Source organism: Pseudopipra pipra, chromosome 7 (assembly GCF_036250125.1).
Source record: "Pseudopipra pipra isolate bDixPip1 chromosome 7, bDixPip1.hap1, whole genome shotgun sequence".
NCBI classification, from domain to species: Eukaryota; Metazoa; Chordata; class Aves; order Passeriformes; family Pipridae; genus Pseudopipra; species Pseudopipra pipra.
This window is the reverse complement of record NC_087555.1, coordinates 3,858,229-3,877,539: the sequence shown is the minus strand read 5'-3', so window position 1 is coordinate 3,877,539 and position 19,311 is coordinate 3,858,229. Positions and strand designations below refer to the sequence as shown.

Below are 19,311 nucleotides of genomic sequence, written 5' to 3'. Positions count from 1 at the left end.
GTGCATATTTACATTTCTTCCTATTGTTCTTTACAGCAAACACAGAGTGGGGGTTTTTTTAGAGGGAGAAGGTAAAGGTTGTTTAACCCTGGTTAAGGAGGAACATCTGTTTACAGCACCTGTCTCTTACCAACCTGGAGATATTTATAACCAGAACCAGCATGGAGCAGTTACCAGGCCAACAAGGAACAGAAATGTGTCCTCCAGGGATCTGTAAGCATCCTACACTGGTAATTTTAACCACCAAACTACACATCTCACAGGGGATCTCTGAAAAGCACTGGGATTTGATGTCCACCAGCCCTTCTGAAAAGCTACATACAGGCTGGAAATATCAGCCAAAGGGAAATAGGATATAGCCAGGGAATAACAGCTGGGGTGACCTCCTGTCTGCAGTGAGCACAACAGTGCTGGCACCTGGGAGCAAACCAGCACTGAGCCCTGCCAGCTCATTTTCCAGGTTTATTGGAGCTAAGATCTATTGTTCCCTAAATCACTCAAATATGCATTCACATGCCAAGCAGTCACAAAGAACATTAGTTTGCAAACATAAGCAAAATAACAGTTTTTAAAACTGTTGGTGTGAATGCAAAAGAAGCCAAGGTCCCTGCTCTGCCACCAAAAACTAGGAGTGCACTTGAAACCAATGCCATAACCCAAATCTTCCCCCTTTTTGCCTCCTGTCTTCCAAATCTTCCCATTCCCACCATTTACATCCTTGAGCACATCCCCAAACGCCAGGTTTCCTTTAAAACCAGTGTGCCAAAGACCCTTCCCTTGAGACTGTTCTATTACATCCTCTCCTGCAAACAGCCACCATTTGTCTTCTCCAAGCTTCCTCCCCCAAATCCGAGGAGAAGGGACCCGGCACATCCGGCTGACAATCCTCGCACACACCAGGGGCTGGAATGCCGGATTTGGAAGGTACATTGGCACAACTGTTCCCATGGCACGCACTGCCTGTCGCTCTCCAGGCAGGAGAAGAGAACTATTGAGCTCAGCTCCTGCATCTGTCCAGGGCTGGATCTTTGCAGTTCACTGCTAGCCTTGTGTGAATCAAAGAGCATGGGTTTAAAATTCAAGGGGTAGTTTCAACGAGCTTCTCAGCACTGTTCAGCAGCCACGAGAAATACAATTTGCTACCAGGCTTAGTCAGTCTCAGACCAATGGCCAACACCCTCTGCATTGCTAATTTATCACTGCAAATTCACAAGTAAGTTTAATAGGTACTGTAAACACACAAGTCTTACAGATGAAATTGCTGTTCATAGAATGTCTGAAGCTGGAACAAGCCCAAAATACAGAAGCTGAGGTTATTTTGACTATATCCATTTCAGCTCTGGGTTTTGATGTAGAGAGGCAAGTCAGACAGGTATCTTTGCTTCAGCAACCCCAGACACCCACAGAACACAAGCATCACCAGCATCCTGACAACACACAAAGGACAAGAGAGCAGCATCCTCAAGTCACAATTACATCTTTTCCTGCTGGGTTAAAGTTACTCACACAAACTAATGACTCCAGATGCTATTTCCATATCAGCAAGCACTCCTTCCAGGGCATTGTTTTCCATATGGCTCCGCACAAACAAGCTTCTGGAAAGCTCACAGTTATTTTCACTGATGGGAAACAGGAGGATAGGAGAAATACAGACCCATAAACTGCTTATATTAAGTTCATTTATTCCACAGGCAGTGCATAATTGCCATCAAACAGTTCACCTTGAGTCCTAACTTTCCACAAGGCCTTATGACAGTCAGTTTACTGCAAGTTCTACTTTTGCACATAAGGAAAAAAGAGTTAGTGCCAACACCTCTGAAATTTGTGACAGTTCTAGGAAAAATGACACTTCCTTAGCCAGGTACTTTTCCTTTAAGAAAGGCCCTCTGAACTCACACATATCTCACTAAGCAAAAACATGCTGGGAATGTTCAAACATACTGCACTGGTGCTGCCTGAAATCTCCCAGCTCTGGGTTTCTGTTTTGGTTTTGTTCAACCTTGGCCTGCAAGCTTTAAGTGTCAGCCACATCTTCCATAGCTCTTCTCATGGAGATGTTTAAAAATTGGAGCACAGAGATCTGAGCTGTCTCTCCATAGCATTCACACAGAACAAAGCTCCACTCCTGCAACAGGTACTTATTCAATATCATTATTTCTGACACCTGTAGGCAATTTTCTAATTAAAATGAGGGGCTGAGAGATTCAGAAGCTCAAGTTTCATCCCGTGCAGTAGCAAGACAAGGTGAGTGTGGAATTATCTCAGGGTTTCCAATCCAAAACCAGCAGTGCAGCACATGGAAGAGTTGTTATGCATCAGGTTGCCTTATGGCCCTTTGAAAGCCTTCCCAAAACTATGCAACTTAAAATTCTTCAGTTACAGAACTGATTGCAAGTGTGTTCTTGGATATAAAGCAGCCATGGGAATGGCAACATGCAAACTTAATTCATAGGGGCATTCTCAAAACCGACTTTAAAAACAGTGTAATACTCTGTAGACAAAGGGCAGCACTATGCTCCTGCAACTACTGTCATTTGCTAGATTAATAATGTCCAACTATCAAAAAGGGGTTATAATTTGTAGGTTCTGAGGTTAACAGGAGGATTTGACACTGCAAAGAAGTCTCTCAGTCTTGTCCCACAAGATCAACCCTCACGAATCTCAGACACACACACCAAGAGCCTGGATTCAGCCAAATCAGCTTCCTTCCTTTATCTAATTTTAAAAACCAGGATGAAATTTTATAAACCAAAAGGCAAACTAGAAAACTGCTGTGAGAGAATCAATTCTCATCATGACTCATACTGTTAGAAGAGCCCCAAAACACTCTTCTAGAAAGAATACTAATTACTTGCATAAACCATGCAGAGAACGGAGAAAGAACAGGAAAATCCCTCTGATGCAGGAATACTTGCACAGTAGCTTTCTGAGTTCAGGTCCTGTTAGAAACAGGCTTTCTTAATCTCTTCTACGAGTCCCACAAAATGCAAAAGCAAACTCCAAGTTGTTCCTTCTGCTGCGGATCACTTGGCTTTTATCCCCCCCCTCAAAGGACTGGAGAATCTGGAGTTTGACTTGTGTATCTCATTACCTCCATCTACTGGCAAGAGCTGCTGCTTGTGTGTGAAAACCCTCCATACCTATTTCATGTTCATTAGCATTTTTTAAAGAAGTTAATTTCAGAAATATTGGTATTTAAGTAAGTGAGAGAGGAGAACACAAACAATTCAACTCAAAACAGCTGAAGGTACTGACCACCTTATAGACCTCACACCACTATTTCCTGATGTCCACAATTTATTCCTCCCTATCAATGTATGAAATTTATCTTTGGATTGAAACTTAACAGCAGGAGTCTGCCAGAGGTACCTTCTCCTACTTGCTTTTAGTGTAAGAGTCAGCTTAAGAGATCAGTGTGATTTCATATGAGGTTCCTCAGCTTTTAGTGGCAACACATTGGACATAAAATCATGGAATCACAGAGTGGTTTGGGTTGGAAGGGACCTGAAGCCCATCTCATTCCACCCCCTGCCATGGGCAGGGACACCTCCCACTAGCCCAGGTTGCTCCAAGCCCCGTCCAGCCTGGCCTTGGACACTTCCAGGGATCCAGGGGCAGCCACAGCTTTTCTTACCACTTAAGCCTCTGTTCATTTTTCAACAGGAAAGCACAGTTAGCCTTCAAAGTTCTTACCTGCTAATGCACATATAGTTTATGTTACTGACCTTACTCCAGACTTAGGCCTTTTAATTCTGGATGCTGCATTTCCCAAAGTGAGGAACAAAGCCCACTAAATGAAACCCAGCCTGCCAAGCTGCTGGTGCTGCTACTGCCGAGTAGGGATACCCAGGCAGTGTAGCTCTGTGTCAGCACTGCCAATCACAGCTGGGAGTTCTCTGCCTGGGAATTGAAATCATAGGCAGTCTTACAGCTATAACATAAAAGCTATGACATAAAAATGAGCTATTGCAAAATATATTTTTTTTTTTTTTTTAATAATCTGCAAACAAGCATCACCTTATTTATCTTGCTTAATTCAAAGCCCAGGTTTGGCTGTGAACAGCAGTTCAGGCACCTTCCTTACTATACTGGATGTTTCCACTCAATGCTAGATGTGTATTAGGACAGACTGTGAGGCAAAGCTTTACATTTTCATCAACAACCAGCACTGGCTGGGAACACACTTAATGCCAAGTGCTACCTCTGGAGAATCATGGAATCACAGATTGGTTTGGGTTGGAAGGACCTTAAAGCTCATCTCATTCCATGCCCTGCCATGGGCAGGGACACCTTCCACTAGCCCAGCTTGCTCCAAGCCCTGTCCAACCTGGCCTTGGACATTTCCAGGGATGGGGCAGAAGAGTAATAGAAGCAATAACAGCCTCCATTTCAAAAAATTCCTGGACTAGCACCAACATCCCAGCTCTCAGGAGCACACTCACAGCCTCTATTCCTGCACATGGCCACAACTCCTCCTGCAAAACAGTCCCTTAAAGGAAGTTAACAACAAAATAAACAACCCATTACAAGTCAGACAAATTAAAATATATCTTTAATACTAAATGAAGCTGGTAGTCTCCTAAATCTTGCTTCCCCCACATTAATTCTTACTAGGTGTCATCTTTATATGTGCCTGGAAACTTCCCTTATATTCAGGTCTTCTTTTTAAAGTATTACATTACTTTAAGACATCAAAACTATATTCTAATGCAAAATAAAATCCATGCTTCCTTTTTTCCCCAGCTTTGTTTATGTAATTTACTGTAGTCCTCCCCATACCCAGCTCTCAGAATTGTCAGTAACCAGAAGGGGGCAACATTTTAAATCGTATGCAAAACACCACCAATTTTACGAAGTGCCAATGCCGAGCTACTTGACATGTTTACTCTCACAAACGCAGAATCACCACGTTGTCTCAAAGCTCCTCACTTGTAATATTAGAAGGCAAATTTCCATTTCTTCTTTCAACTTACAGCTCCAAGGATTTCCACGAGTGATTTGATGAGAACACCTTGTAAGCAGTGAATCAAGTATTTCTCTGTGGTGTGGTGCTATGAAGGTCCAGTCTGAACACAACTGAACAACACTACTGTTAACTTCCAGTATTTCATGCACCGAATTTAGAAATCACACCTTTTCTGAAGCATTTTCAGATTATTTACCATACTGAGTTCCTAAATTAGACTCAGTTTGCACAGCTGCCCCAGAATAAGCTTATTTTTTCATGCAACATACTTAACTTGCACATTAAAGGCAAAATGTAATGCAAAACCTTTTCATCTCATGATAAATAACATGGGTTTAGCTGTTCTTTGAAATCCAGCAAGGGAAACATGCTCTGATCCAGCCAAGACAATTCACTGTTCACCACAAAATTCTCTGAGATACTGCTGGTGCAGTGATGCCTCAGGACTGAACAACATGCAGAACAACACTGTGGAAAACCATGGCAAACAGCTCCTCTGGCTTTTAAATTGTAGTTTTTAATCTGGGGAGAGGAGGGAAATGTTACCATCATGGAAATCCGCTTTCAAGAGAAAATTTAAATGTTTTCAGTGAAAGCAAAGCTGGGATTCCCCAGAGAGGTCTGAGTTTCCTTATCTGGATGCCAACAGGCTGCATTTAACAGAACCAAAAAAGAAATATTTCCAGCTTGGATTGTTCTGGGTGTGAGGCTGTGAGGAGTATCAGAATTTTCCAAAATTTAAGCCCAGTTTCTGTGAGAACTAAGTACTTACTGTGTAAGTCACGCTGATGTCTCTAAAATTCCCCACCATTTCACAGATGCATTTTAGTTTTAAAACCCAATAAAATATTTTCAAGGTATGACATAAAAAAAAAAAAATTTACTTCGCAGTTAAGATTCACTCAAAGAAAAAATTAAAAATTTCACAAGAGGGACATAATAAAAAAAAAAAAGGGGAGAAGAAAGTTAAGTCATAGAAGAAGGGGAAAGGCCGCACCGATTTACTAATACTGGTTGAAATATTCAGTCCCAGGCTAATTTATCCCCACTAATCTCGGAGGAAACTGAGCACAAACTGCACTTTTATACCAACTCATGAATACCAAGAGTTGGGGACATGATGTGTCACATTTTTTCCAGTATGTCCAGATAAGCTGCCCTTTAGTGCCGACTAATTATGCAGCTATTTTAGGGAATCAAAGCTCATGAACCAAGATCAAACAGCTCTGTTTTGGATGTGTATGATCCCTCTCAGATGTTTTCCCAGAACTGCATTTCCTGTGCAGAAGCCGCTTTAAGCAAAACATTCACGCAGCCTGAGAATTTAGAAGATGGGTGTTTATTAATAAAATAAGCTTTCAATTTATCTTAATCTAAAATAAACTGAAGATGTAATTATTTCTACAATCATATATTAATTGACTGCTGAATTATGGCTTGATTTTTAGCTAAAGTAGCACCTCATGTGTAGATATATGGAATATCTGCTTCACTTCAAACACAACTCAACAGCCTCCATTTCTTCATTTACCAAAGTACCAACATGGCCATCATCTTCTGACTAAAGTACACATTTTTTCCCCAAAAAACCACATTCTTAACATGTTGGGAGTTCACGATCAGGACTCAGATGGATTTTTCTTCCCTTTTACACATGGCACAGACCTTATTGATACTCTCTTTCCCTGCTGTATATTATACCCACTACTTTAACTAGGGAAAACCAACTACATTTAGAAGAGAATATTGTATTTCCCATCAAGCTGTGTTCCCAGTTAGATGGCACACAAAAAAATAAGACCTTCAAGGCCTAGAACCAACAAAAGGTTTGTGGGATTCCAACGCTCTGGATACCCACTAGCAAGCAACATTATTCCATGTCATCTTCCTGGAAGATGATTTCAGCCTCACCTGCCAGTTACTTTTGGAGTTTCACAGCACTGACACCACAGCAAACTCCCACCTCAACATCCTTCTGCTTCCAAAAGTCACCAGAATTATTGGAGTTTGAAGTCCTCCTGTACCGACCAAACCTGCCTTTATTGGTACACCAGCTGTGAATGTTCATTAACTTGCCATATCCCTGTTTACAGAAGGTCATACCTGAGGGTACTGCAAAGGTAAAAGCCCACATGATCAACTGAAAATGAACACAGAGTAAGGCCAAGTGTTCACTATCTTAGCACGTTATTAGCTCAGGTCCTGAGAGCAGCAGGGGTAAATGCTGTTTGGGCAAAATCCTCAAACTAACATCATTATCCCTCAGGTAAGGAGATGATTCAAAACAGGAATCAACATTTCACCTTTAGAGATCCTGAACCACATCTACATCTTCTCCTCTGCACAGGTAGAACCAACTAATCAAGAATGACCTGGCCACTGCACAGCCTTTATCTTGCTGCTCTGTTCTGCCAATGGACACTGCTCATGGAAATACTGCCCAGGTGAAGGAAAATATTCAAATCCATCATTCACTTGCCAGACTCCTTGTAAGAGCATTATGAATATTGCTAATCACAGTAGAAACAATCTTGCTCCATCCCTAAGTGTGCAGTTTCCTCTATATTCACACAAGCAAGGAGAATTATATTTTCTTTCAAACATTAAGCATGCTTATTAAAAACACTCTGATAAAACTGGAAGGTGGTTTCCCTCACTGAAGAGCTCCTCCTCTTTCTTTAGCTTAATGCACAGTTCTCAGCACATGAGCACTTCCAATTAATCCCCAAAGTCCCTGCAAAAACGAAATGCTCCATTTACTGACAAGAAGCTGGTGGGCATCAGGCAAATCCTACAGCCCCATATCTCATACTTTTATAAAAGCTGACACTGGATCACACTGGCTGTGTTTCCAAACACAGGAAGTGCTATCAGCATGTATTTATATTTACCAAGAGCCCAATTTTTTTCTTGTGTTATTAATGATACACAACTAACATGTTTTGACTGGTACCAAGCTCAGCTGAGTTAACATTGTGCAGAAGTTAATTAGTGCTTAATGCCAATAGCAGAAAATGGAGCAGTCTGGGGGTAGGATTTATTTAATAGTTGCTGCTGCTGTCATGTTGGGGTTTTATAAAAGGTTTCCATTTTTCCGTCTTCACAAAGAGACTACTTGAAGCAAATGGTGAATTTTGTGTATTATCAGTTCTCTCAGCAGACAGCAAGCACTGCTCATTATCACCACCCTTGCATTTATTTCCACCCATTGCTCCTGGGATAACAGCAATATGCCTGAGGCTTACAACACATCTGAACTCCCAAAAAATGCAATTTCTTAATGTGGATACTCCATAAAGGAAAAAACCTGAAGTTAAAATGCTCAAGAGCACAGACATCAGTTTTTTCGTTATACAGATGAAGTTTATTCATCATTAATGACAAACTTTCTATCACATCTCATCTTCATTTTTATCCACTAATTTAAGCAAACATTCAGGCATTACAGAGTTTTAACTATTGCCACTATATTTTCAGACATTTTCCATACAGAAGATTTCTAAATAGAAGCTCAAACTGATGTCAGTTTGTCAAACTGCCTCTCGTCATAGCACTTCATGCTCTGCAGGGTGGTGTTTGGTCCAAACACTGGACTTGATGGTCTTGGAGGTCTTTTCCAACCTTACTGACTCCATGATAAGGAACAGTGAAACCCCAGCACTCAGTTCTGCCAGCAGAGTGTTTGGATTTGCTGTTTCCTACCTACCTAATGGCAAAATATAAGGATATTAATTGAACTCAGAGTCATTCAGACCATACGAGTAACACCAGGGACTTGAACTCTTCATTGCAAATACTGAGACTGCTATTAACAGTTCTTTAACCTGCTAAACCTCAGTAACCCCCTCTCCTCTAAAAAAATATGTTGACCAGATTCTGATATACTCCATGTGTTCATTTTGGCTCTGTCAGGGGAAGAAGCTGCTGCCATTATAGCTGTGCCATGAATCCATACACTTAGCTTCCAAGGATTTCTTACAGAATTGGGGTGCTCATCTGGAGAAGACAAGGCTCCAGGGTGACCTCAGAGCCCCTTCCAGTGCCTAAAGGGGCTCCAAGAGAGCTGGAGAGGGACTGGGGACAAGGGCCTGGAGGGACAGAACAAGGGGAATGGGATGGGATACTGGGAAGGAATTCTTCCCCATAAGGGTGGGGAGGCCCTGGCATAGGTTGCCCAGAGAAGCTGTGGCTGCCCCATCCCTGGAAGTGTCCAGGAGTGTTGTTGGAGCAACCTGGGCTAGTGGCAGGTGTTCCTGCCCATGGCAGGGGGTGGGACTGGATGGACTGTAAGGTCCCTTCCAACCCAACCCATCCTGCAGTTCTGCAGTAGCTCTGTGAACACCTTCACCAGAACAACTCCGGGAACACTCAGCTGACGTTCCCAAACCTCAGCCTGAGGAGAAACAACCTATTTTCATGACTCTCTATAACTGACTATGGACAACTGGTTAAGCACTGGAAAACTGACATCACCAGCTATGCAGTTAAGACTAACAAGATTTTGGGTAGTTTAAAATAGTGAAATACAGCTCCATATACTGAGCTAGGATATATCACAGTCATGTGAAATGCCAAAAATTCACATTCCCCACAATAAAACTTTATTACATCTTGTGACAACAGTTTACACAAGAGACCCATAAACAGGGGACCAAAAACAAGTAAGCAGCTTTGAGAAGTGAGGATTTTAACTGTGGAAACTTAATATTCACTCAGGGGAAAAAAAAAAAATTCCATGGACAAACAGCTTTTTTTAAACATTTCAGCAGGCAACATATATTCTCCTCTTTCCAAAGCTTATCACAGTGTCTTCAGGGGGCTCCTATAGTTCTTTGCCACCACTCGAATCTGACCTTTTTCTAAGTAGTTTTGTCAGTGTGAGGAGGACAAACCAACTGTTAATAAAGACCCCTTTGCCAGAGGGCAAGGAAAGCCAAGGGAACTGGGCAGCTTACAGGACCCAGGGATTGAGACAAGGTCAGGTTTCCAGGATCATCTCAAACTGAAAGCAGCCTGTTTTGAAGCCTGTTACAGATTCAGCACTCATTTTGCTGCATCTGCTTGCACTGAAATTCCTCCTGTATATACAAGTCATGCTGAGCTGCTCCTCGGATGTTTGCTAAAGGCTTACAATATTTCCTTCGGCAACAGGAATCCCAAGGGCCTCAAGCAGTGAATCTCTGCCTTACCAATGTGTTTATTCCAGACATAAGCAGAACAAGCATCCTGGGCAACAATGATTCAGTTCCAGAGCGCCATTGATGCAGAACTCACAGACATGAGAAGAAAACACTAAGTAAATCTGCAGCAGATCTAATCTTTCAGTATCTACATTGTAATAGGAAGATAAGAAATTCACCCGACTTCTTTCACTGATGCTCTCACCGAATCAGCCTCACAGAAATAGAGCAGGTCATGAATTTTCTGTAAGGAACTGTACAGCCCATCAAATATTAAAAAGCACTGCAGATGTCTGCAGTCCTTTCTAAAAGCTTTTTTGAGATGAGCAAAGAGGACACATTAATTAATTAAATTAACTGCTTCCAAACACTCCACTTCTACAGATCATTACCTTCCTTCAGATGTTTTTAATAGAAAATTAGTCTGTTCCTCCAGGGTTTTCATTCCAGAGCTTCCCTATAACTATAACAGTGTTTGCTTATCCAGGCTTTCAGAAGACTTCACAGAACCCTACTGCTTTGTGCACAACCTAAAGCAATACTCACTGAAGCTTTTCAGAAAGCCTCTGAGTCCAGTCTGCACGTCAGCCACATCCCCAGGTTATCAATTACACAAGCAAAACCTTATACACAAAAAAAATTACATGCACTGAATCAAGAGCTTCTTAAAAATTATCAGGAATGCACATGAATCACTTCAGCTTATTGAATTACTGCATTACACCACAATATACTTAATGGGGTTTCTTAAATTAAATCTCCGCCAAACACTTCTCCCTTTCAAATGGCATGAGCTGAATACCTACAGAGAGGACTGAATTTTCTTCAGATACAGCTGCAAGGTACCTGTCTGAATAATTCTGACAAGATTGACTTGTTTGTGTTGCAAGCAATCCCTCATTAGTGCCTTACTTAAAAATCAGTCATAAGATGCCTGTTCCTAAATAGGTAAAGCACTCCAAGACATTATTCCAGAACAGAAACTGCACTGAAAGCTGGAAAACATCATCATACCTATTTCTGAAATGCCATCTCCTTCCAGTTCCTTTGCAGCAAATAACATCCTTTCCAAAAAAGCAAAGTGCAGAAATCACTTATATGTATCAATGCTGGTCCAAACACATCGTCAGAACTCGGGTCAGAGAGGAGCGCAGCTCTTGGAGGTGACTCCTTCAGCCATCCTGAGACACGCAGCTCCTTTTACATCATCCCAGGCAGTCATTTGTTCCTCTTACATAACAGGCACAACTCCAGTTGCCAGAGTTTCCACACAGTGTGCAGGAAGAGGCTGCAGCTGCCCCGTGCCCACGCCGGGCTCTCCCATGAGCTGACCTAAGAGGCAGCAGATCAACACTTTGGGATCACGGCTCCTCAGGGCTTCTGAAAATAGAACACCAGCTGCTCTTGGAGTCCATGTGCACCATACCCAGCACCACTGACCACAGCCCATGTGTGAGACCTCCTATTTCCTTAATGCCACGGCCAGACAGATTTACACCGCGCTCCATCTCTGCCCAAGGGCTGTGGGGATCAATGGAGCTCTCAGCCCGATAACCAGGGGAAAGAATCCCACACAAACCTCTGAGCCAAACACTGCTTGGCAGCTGTGGCTCCATCAGACACTGAGGAGGCTGTTTCAGGCTTGGAGAAGCAGCCAAGCACGTTGAGAAGTGGAGACCCCACTCAATTTTCCCAGCACCGCTGCGAAAGACCATTCTCAGTGCACAGACCTCACACCGCCTTCACAACTGGCACTGACACTTGTATCCAACAACATGAATTTGTCATGAATGGAGTCTGCTTTCAATTAATCAGATTAGCACCCCAGCTGTGAATACATATTCTCCAGAACCTTATTCTTGGACTGTGACCTCCTGTTATCTCGCGCTATCACAGAAATTTAATCTGTCAAACAATCCAGTACAAAGTCCACGTAATTATATCCGCTTAAGTACAAATCCACACTTGGCAACAGGCCCCCAACAGATACTTCTTGTTCATATGTCGGTCAAGTTTCATTCAAGTAATTACAGCCTCCTCCTTACTGGAACAGCCACTGATATTTGCAAAGTCTCACATTTCCAAAGCTCTAACAGGCAAGCCAAGCCTGGGTCTTCCAGTTTTCTGAAGAGCAAATGGAAACAGCTAAGTAAAGTCGAGATCACTGAGGCTCACTGTGCATCAGCCACAGTGTATTGATGTTAACAAGGATGCTTCATTAACATTCAGCACTAATTGGTTTGGCTGCAAAATGCAGATCAAGCCAAGTCTCTTCATGAATTGCATTTTCTCTACTTTTACCACCTGTACTTTGTCCTTCCTCATGGAGAGAACTTGATCACTCCTTCCATCTTTCTGGGCTTAACCTATGCATGCCTGAGATGTTCTGAAGTGGAACACAGGGGACCAGAAACAGGACTAACTGCAAAGCATTAGAGGTACAACATAACCTAAAGCAAAAGCCATATTCTATTATTTCTTACAAAAATCTCTTACCTAGGTGCTTTCTTCTATTCCCTTCTCCCTCTGATTCTCAGCATGATGCTCATGCGGATTTGAGCTCAGTTTGAAAATGCATGCATCCTACTTTATGAACTAATTCTGTAGTATACAGCAAGAATGTAAAATTGGACCTCAGTTACTTGCAACTGCACAAGGCTATAAGTTATCTACCTGTTGCAATCAGAAAATTAATACAGAGATCCCACAGAGTTTAGCCTTCTGTTTACTCACTCCTCAGTTTACAAATGCCCCACAGATTCTTTTCGACATAACCAACATTATCCAGTACCACTCCACAACAACTGATTGCAGTCTCTATTTACACTGTTTTTTAAAAATATACCAGCCAAGAAATACTCTTATTGCCTGTCATTTCTGAAGCTTTAAGTACAGAACACCTATATTTGTTAAATAAATCAGATGACACTGAATATGCCAACTTATAGAAGAAGATAAGCTCAACATAATTCTACAGCCTTTTCCCTCTCATTCAGTTTCTCCTTATTCAAGTTAATAGTTCAAGCTTGGCTTTTTAGTTTCTGCAGTATAAGAGTCATGTCAATATATTTATTGACTCAGAGCTACCACATATTTCCAGATGAAACTGTGCTGCAAATGCTGTTTTCACCCACTTGAGGATTTTCAACTTACTCTACAATTGTCACCATTTGGTTAACTTTGAACCCTTTAGCAAGGGTTTAGCAACATCATGAGTATGTACCTTAATGTTTTTTAAGCAGTCATGACCAACTATGGAAGAGTTTACAATTGTTTGAGGTCTAGGTCTAAACACTCTACACATTTTTTTCAGTTATATCTGTTAAGTAAACCATTTGTACTTTTGCAACCATGAGACAGTGATTTCTCCCAGCATTAGTTACTAATTATCAGTTAAGGAAGTTAATTCCTACGTGCTGGAATTATTTTATACCTGATAGTTCAAACATTACGCTCTCAGCCAGCCCAATGGAATTAAGTCTTCATCATTACTTAAAAGGCTTTCCCGTTATTATAATTTGATAAATGTAATTCATCTATTACTCAGCATTGCATATTAACTGCTTTGGCTGCTTGCTGAGCGTTGGTGATGCAGCAGGCAGTTAGTTTAAGCAACAGGAAAACACCTGCAGGGCTAATCCTTGAGCAACAGCTTCAGCTCTTCCCCATTCCCCCACCTCACAGCAAAGCTTTCTGTTCCATTTTCAGTACACGAATTATGACAGACAATTTATCACAGAATCCCAGAATGGTTTGGACTAGAAGGGACCTTAAAGCTTCCCCCCACCCTGCCATGGGCAGGGACACCTTCCACTAGCCCAGGTTGCTCCAAGCCTCATCCAACCAGGCCTTGGACACTTCCAGGGATCCAGGGGCAGCCACAGCTTCTCTGGGTAACCTGTGCCAGGGCCTCCGAGGAAAGAATTCTGGATGAACTATTTCAAATTTTAAATTATCTTGCTTTTTCACATCAGCTGTGCCCCCACTACTCAAACAACACACAGTTCAAGTGAACAGGCAGCTGCACTGGGCCATTATAGCCCCAAAGATCAGTCAGAACGAAACCACGGGCTTGTCTGGAGATCTACTTTCCAAGTGCTTTTGTAGCCAACATCTCCAACCCTCATTCCCACAGAGGCCTTGGACATGAGGCAAACCACAAAACGCACAGCCATGAACTGGGCAGCTTCTCCTCAAAATACTGCAGGTTCTCACAGTGACCTAAATCAACCACACTGGCAAAAGTGAGCAACCTCCAGAGCCCCTGTCCCTGTGGGTCTTAGGCTACTGCTCAATACAATCCACTCTGTGTCTTTATCTTTTTACTACCAAAGCTCCAGTCTGGCCTTCTAAAAGCTTAGCAGGTGCAGCAGATATACAGAGAGATATCTCCTTGTGTGTTATTCCACACACAACACAACACAACACAGGTTGCCCAGAGAAGCTGTGGCTGCCCCATCCCTGGAAGCGTCCAAGGCCAGGTTGGAAGGGGCTTGGAGCAACCTGGGCTGCTGGGAGGTGTCCCTGCCCATGGCAGGGGGTGGGATGGGATGAGCCTTAAGGTCCCTTCCAAGCCCTTCACATTCTATGATTCCATGAAATTGTATTATTTTTCTTTACATCTTACACCCCCTTGCTTTACATCTATACATGCTATAGATTCTTTCCTCACCATCCTGGCTTATGCTTCATGTCAACATTTCAGCACAGTCCTCATCCATCAGCCATTGTTATGCTAAAACCTGGGTGTTAGCAGAGCTCTATTTTTGAAGTTGCCTGCCAGAGCACATCTCACTCAAAGCAGCCTGTCAAAGAAATTCACCCCCAACATGAACAAAGATATATTCAAAAAGGAGTTTATGTCATTTTGTTTTTTTAATATGAGAACAAACTAGTGAGACCGATCTAGTTTATTGTGAAATATAATAAATGCTGCTATTTCCAAAACCTACCAAAATTCAAAATTCAGGAATTTGCCAGAGAAAGGATTTGGAAATTCATGAAATTATTCTATTTGATTAATTGGTCCATATTCTGACTTGCTGCTGGGGAGTCAATTATAGCTTCCACAGCCCACGTCTCATAGTGCTTCCCCCATCCTAACGTGGGGAATTCCCTGTAACAGAGTTCATATCTGGAGAAGATATTGGATCAACTCCATGATGTCTCTAGTTAGGAATGACAAATTCACTAACAAAAAAAAGGCAGGAGAGGTACAAAAAGACAAGCAAAGGCTGAATTCAACTGGGTTGTTCAATTTAAGGTAAATTGAAGTTGAACTGAAGGCTCCCCTCACTGGAACCTACTCTCAGGAGCAACAATTCCCAGTAGTTTAAGACGTTTTTTGCATTTCCTCCCCACCCACACACAAACGTTAATCATCCCCTGTTCCATTAGCATAGAGCTGCAATGCTCTAACAACATCTGTCTTCAATAATTAATCTCTGACACTAAATAAACTCCTGAGCCAGTGGCTGCAGATGCACCCCACTTTCCCCCTCCCATACAAACCCTAATGACTTTCCCAAGTGTTTTTATTAGCTTGGACAGCCGCCCACCTCCACTTGAGTCCACTGCTCTCATCATCTGCCCTTCCATGCAAATAAACACTAATAAAAGCCCAAAACATCCTCGAGATCCTTTGGAGAACCTCAGTCCATCTCCATCAGTAGCCATTAGTGCTAAGGAGGTAGGGAACTCATTAGAAGGTTCCTCCAAACAGGAAAGAGCAATCATTAAGGTACTGGCACTCAGTTACTCCTTTTTTAATACTAAGCATAAGCTGAAAACACTAATTCAGATATGAGTATCAGCCCCGTGGCTCATTTCTTATATTGTATTAACCAGTGTTTAAAGGACGCATCTGACATTCTTCCATAGTAACTCCCACTGCTCTTAGGCCAAGGTTTAATAAATATTAGCCTGATTCTGTCATTCCTGAAAAGCACACAAACAAATAAACCCCTCCGAGTCCAGTCAGTTACAGTAGTACAGGACTTTCCTGGTATTGTGACTTATTATATTTCACTTTGATTGCTCAAAGTCATCTCATTCCCAGAAATCTAATTAAGTCATTCTCATAACAACTGCTCAGAGAATGCAGTAAGATCCAGTTTCTTTGAAATATTTATTATTGCAGTTATCATCTTGCAACAGTTACAGCCAAGTAGGCATCTGACCAAGTCCTAAGAAGTACCACTGTTTTGCTTAAACCCTTCTCAAAGAGACTCAGTCACAATCGACCTCAGACATGACTCAAGAGTGAAGGAATTCTGCAGATCCACAAAACCTGAGGAAACAAAGATGAGCTCGGAGTAGCAGCAGCAGCCAAGGGAGATCGATGGCTGCCCTGATCAGCACACACACCTCGGCTCAGAGCCCCCTCTGCCTTCTCAACAGGCTTCTGGAGGTGTCCAACTCGGCTCCAGCCCTGAACCACACACGGTGCCTTCTGCAGTGTCAGAGCTCAGCCAGAACATGAACAGCTCTTCCTCTGTCCTGACTACCTGGCTAAGCCCACAGACCAGCCAAACCCAACCAGGCCTCCAGCCCAAATGAAATAGTTCCACGAGAAAACACTTCCTTTCCTGTTGACAAACAAGCATCAGCCCAGCACAATAGCTTGCTATGTATTTCTAGGAAATAATGTGGTATTTGGCAGATTTGTTTGTAAAGATAATCACTGCAAGTGATTACAGGATCAAGCACTTGATTAGACTTAGGCATTCAGTACACACTGCCTGTCTATTTACAAACACCTGGTGATAATCTTCTGTTGTCGTGGACAGAGAAGAATAAAAACCAGTTCTGAACAGCAAGTGTTTCTTTCTATGTAACTTGAGGAAAAGGTTTACCTTATATGCTGTGACAAATAAGGACTGTTATCAGAGGCAGTGGCCCCCAGCTGCAGCCCTGGCTGTGAGGAGCAGCACCCTGCCCTACCCACCCTGGGCTGCCACCCACATCCCACTTAAACCAGGAGAAACAGTGACACTTCAGCTCCTGCCATAAGGAAAACAATGTGATTTCCCAGGCTTCCTGAAAGCAGCCCAGCTACCCCCGTTTCTTGTCCCCACACAGGCAGCAAGTTCCTTTTTCAAGCAGGTACTTTTCTGTCACACAAGATAAAGATTATGAGCATTATCCCCACTTCACAGAAAACCTTCGAAAACAGCTCCAAGTTTTTGCTTTGTTTTTTTGTTTAATAAAGGCTTTAATGCTCAGCCTGGAGAGAGGTGAGGGGTTCCAGGCATTGCCTCCACACGAAGAGCCACAGAGAGACCCCTTAAGGCAAATGAAGACAGCACAATTATAGGGATGAGCAAACCTTAATCCTAGAATGGTTTGGGTTGGAAGGGACCTTAAAGCTCATCCAGTTTCACCCCTCTGCCATGAGCAGGGACACCTTCCACTAGCTCCAAGCCCCATCCAACCTCGCCTTGAGCACTCCCAGGGATGGGGCAGCCACAGCTTCTCTGGGCAACCTGTGCCAGGGCCTCAGCCCATCACAGGCAAGAATTCCTTCCTAATATCCAATCTAAACCTACTCTCTTTCAGTATAAAGTCCCAGAAGGCTTCCCCTTATCAAGGTCACACCGATACACATGCCAGAGATGACGGTCACCCGGTGTTGTAGCACTGAGCTGCTCTTGACCTTGCCATCAAGATCAAGCCTTGAGTGCACAGTTGCTTATCCCCTGCAGGACAGCAGAGCAGGGGTTCATTCTGGTATCATCTCCAGCTCACAGAATTAAGAGATCTAAAAGACATGCAAACACGCTCCAAATCCACTGTGTTGGCCTTTCATCAAACTTGTCTTATTGTCACCCTTTCAAATTACCCAGGGATGTATCAGTGGCTCTGTTCTTGACATCAATCCTTTCCTGTTCACTGTCAGTCTTGAAGTCTCCATTAAAAAAAAAGTAAGAAAATTAAATACTCCCCCTGCAAAGCTGTGAAGTTCTGCAACTGCAGTAATGCAGGCAACAGTTGTTTTTTAGCCACATTACACACTAACAGTGTCATCACCCAAGCAGGAATCATTCAAAATTCTTTTCAGACATAAACCGGTAGCAACCTGCTATGTAATTCTTCACTGTGGTTCAAGACAAATGAAAAGCTAAATTCTTTCGGGCAAACAGCGAGTTATTGTGACCTGAAATAAGCTTTCAGTGACGTGGTTCAACTTCCAGGACGTACTCACTTGTTAGACTAATTCCCACTACATTTTCATCTGGATGCCAGCACAGAGTTCACTTCTGATGTGCTGATCCCTTGTCCCACAGGATTAGGAGCTGCATTCATACACATTTCATACACATTCAGGCACAGCTACACTGCTGGAAGTTTGCACAGCCTGGGCAGTTACTGAAACTGAACCCAAGGGCAAGTCAGTCAAGAATTCCTAAGCCTTGACCATGGTGGAATTCAACACAGAACTTCTGCATAATACCATGGTTTTTACACATCTTCCAGGGAGTGAAAAGTCCCTTTATTTTTCAGTGTTAGTAAGTATGCAGCTACTACTGGCATTTCAAGAACACATGATCTAAAATTAGCAGGAGCTGCTAGCAGCATGCATTTAAAAAAGGCCAACACTCCCCAGCAGCAAGTCAGAATGTGTTCTCATTAAACCTCACCTAAAGTCTTCTGGATGATGGTTAAATTTAATAGGGAAGAGCATTTTTTACTGAACTGCTGAAGAGTGATACTGACGTCTAACAACGCTTATCAGTCAAGATACACACAGGCTGATGAAGTTACTGCTTTAGTGAGGCTTCCCCAGCACTGTCAAAGCAACACACGTGGTGTTCCACTCACACCTCCAAGCCAATTTTCCATTTCCAGAAGGTACTAGGCAAAAAGTACCAATATAAGCTAGAAAATCTAAATGAACAACTTGCAATCTGCTTTTAAAACTGGTACAGCCACAGTGGCTCTCAAAAAACCCCCAACAAAACAAAACAACAAACAGCTACCTGGAAGAAAGTCGATAATGTCGTATCCACAGATCCATCTCAGATGTCCCTCACACTCCAAAGGACATGAACTCTGCAAGAGAAAACTTCCTCCTGTTTGCATACTCTGAATATCCAACAGCGCCACGTTAGAGATGAGATTACCTTGTGTTTGGCAACACAGAAAACTCTGGTCAAAATTTACAAG

General features: G+C 42.6%; 1 protein-coding gene across 5 annotated transcripts in view; it reads right to left on the bottom strand.

Annotated features, from left to right (window-relative positions):
• Positions 1 to 19,311, bottom strand: part of LOC135416934 (arf-GAP with GTPase, ANK repeat and PH domain-containing protein 1) — a 319,524-nt gene that overhangs the window by 282,747 nt on the left and 17,466 nt on the right. The window contains exon 1 of one of the 5 annotated variants that reach the window (XM_064660300.1): positions 11,161 to 11,286. The exons of the other annotated variants lie outside the window; for them this stretch is intronic. Coding sequence (XP_064516370.1) covers positions 11,161 to 11,209 — 49 coding nt within the window. The 5' untranslated portion in view covers positions 11,210 to 11,286. Of the gene's footprint in view, positions 1 to 11,160; positions 11,287 to 19,311 lie in introns of those variants that run through there. 5 annotated transcript variants of the gene reach the window in all.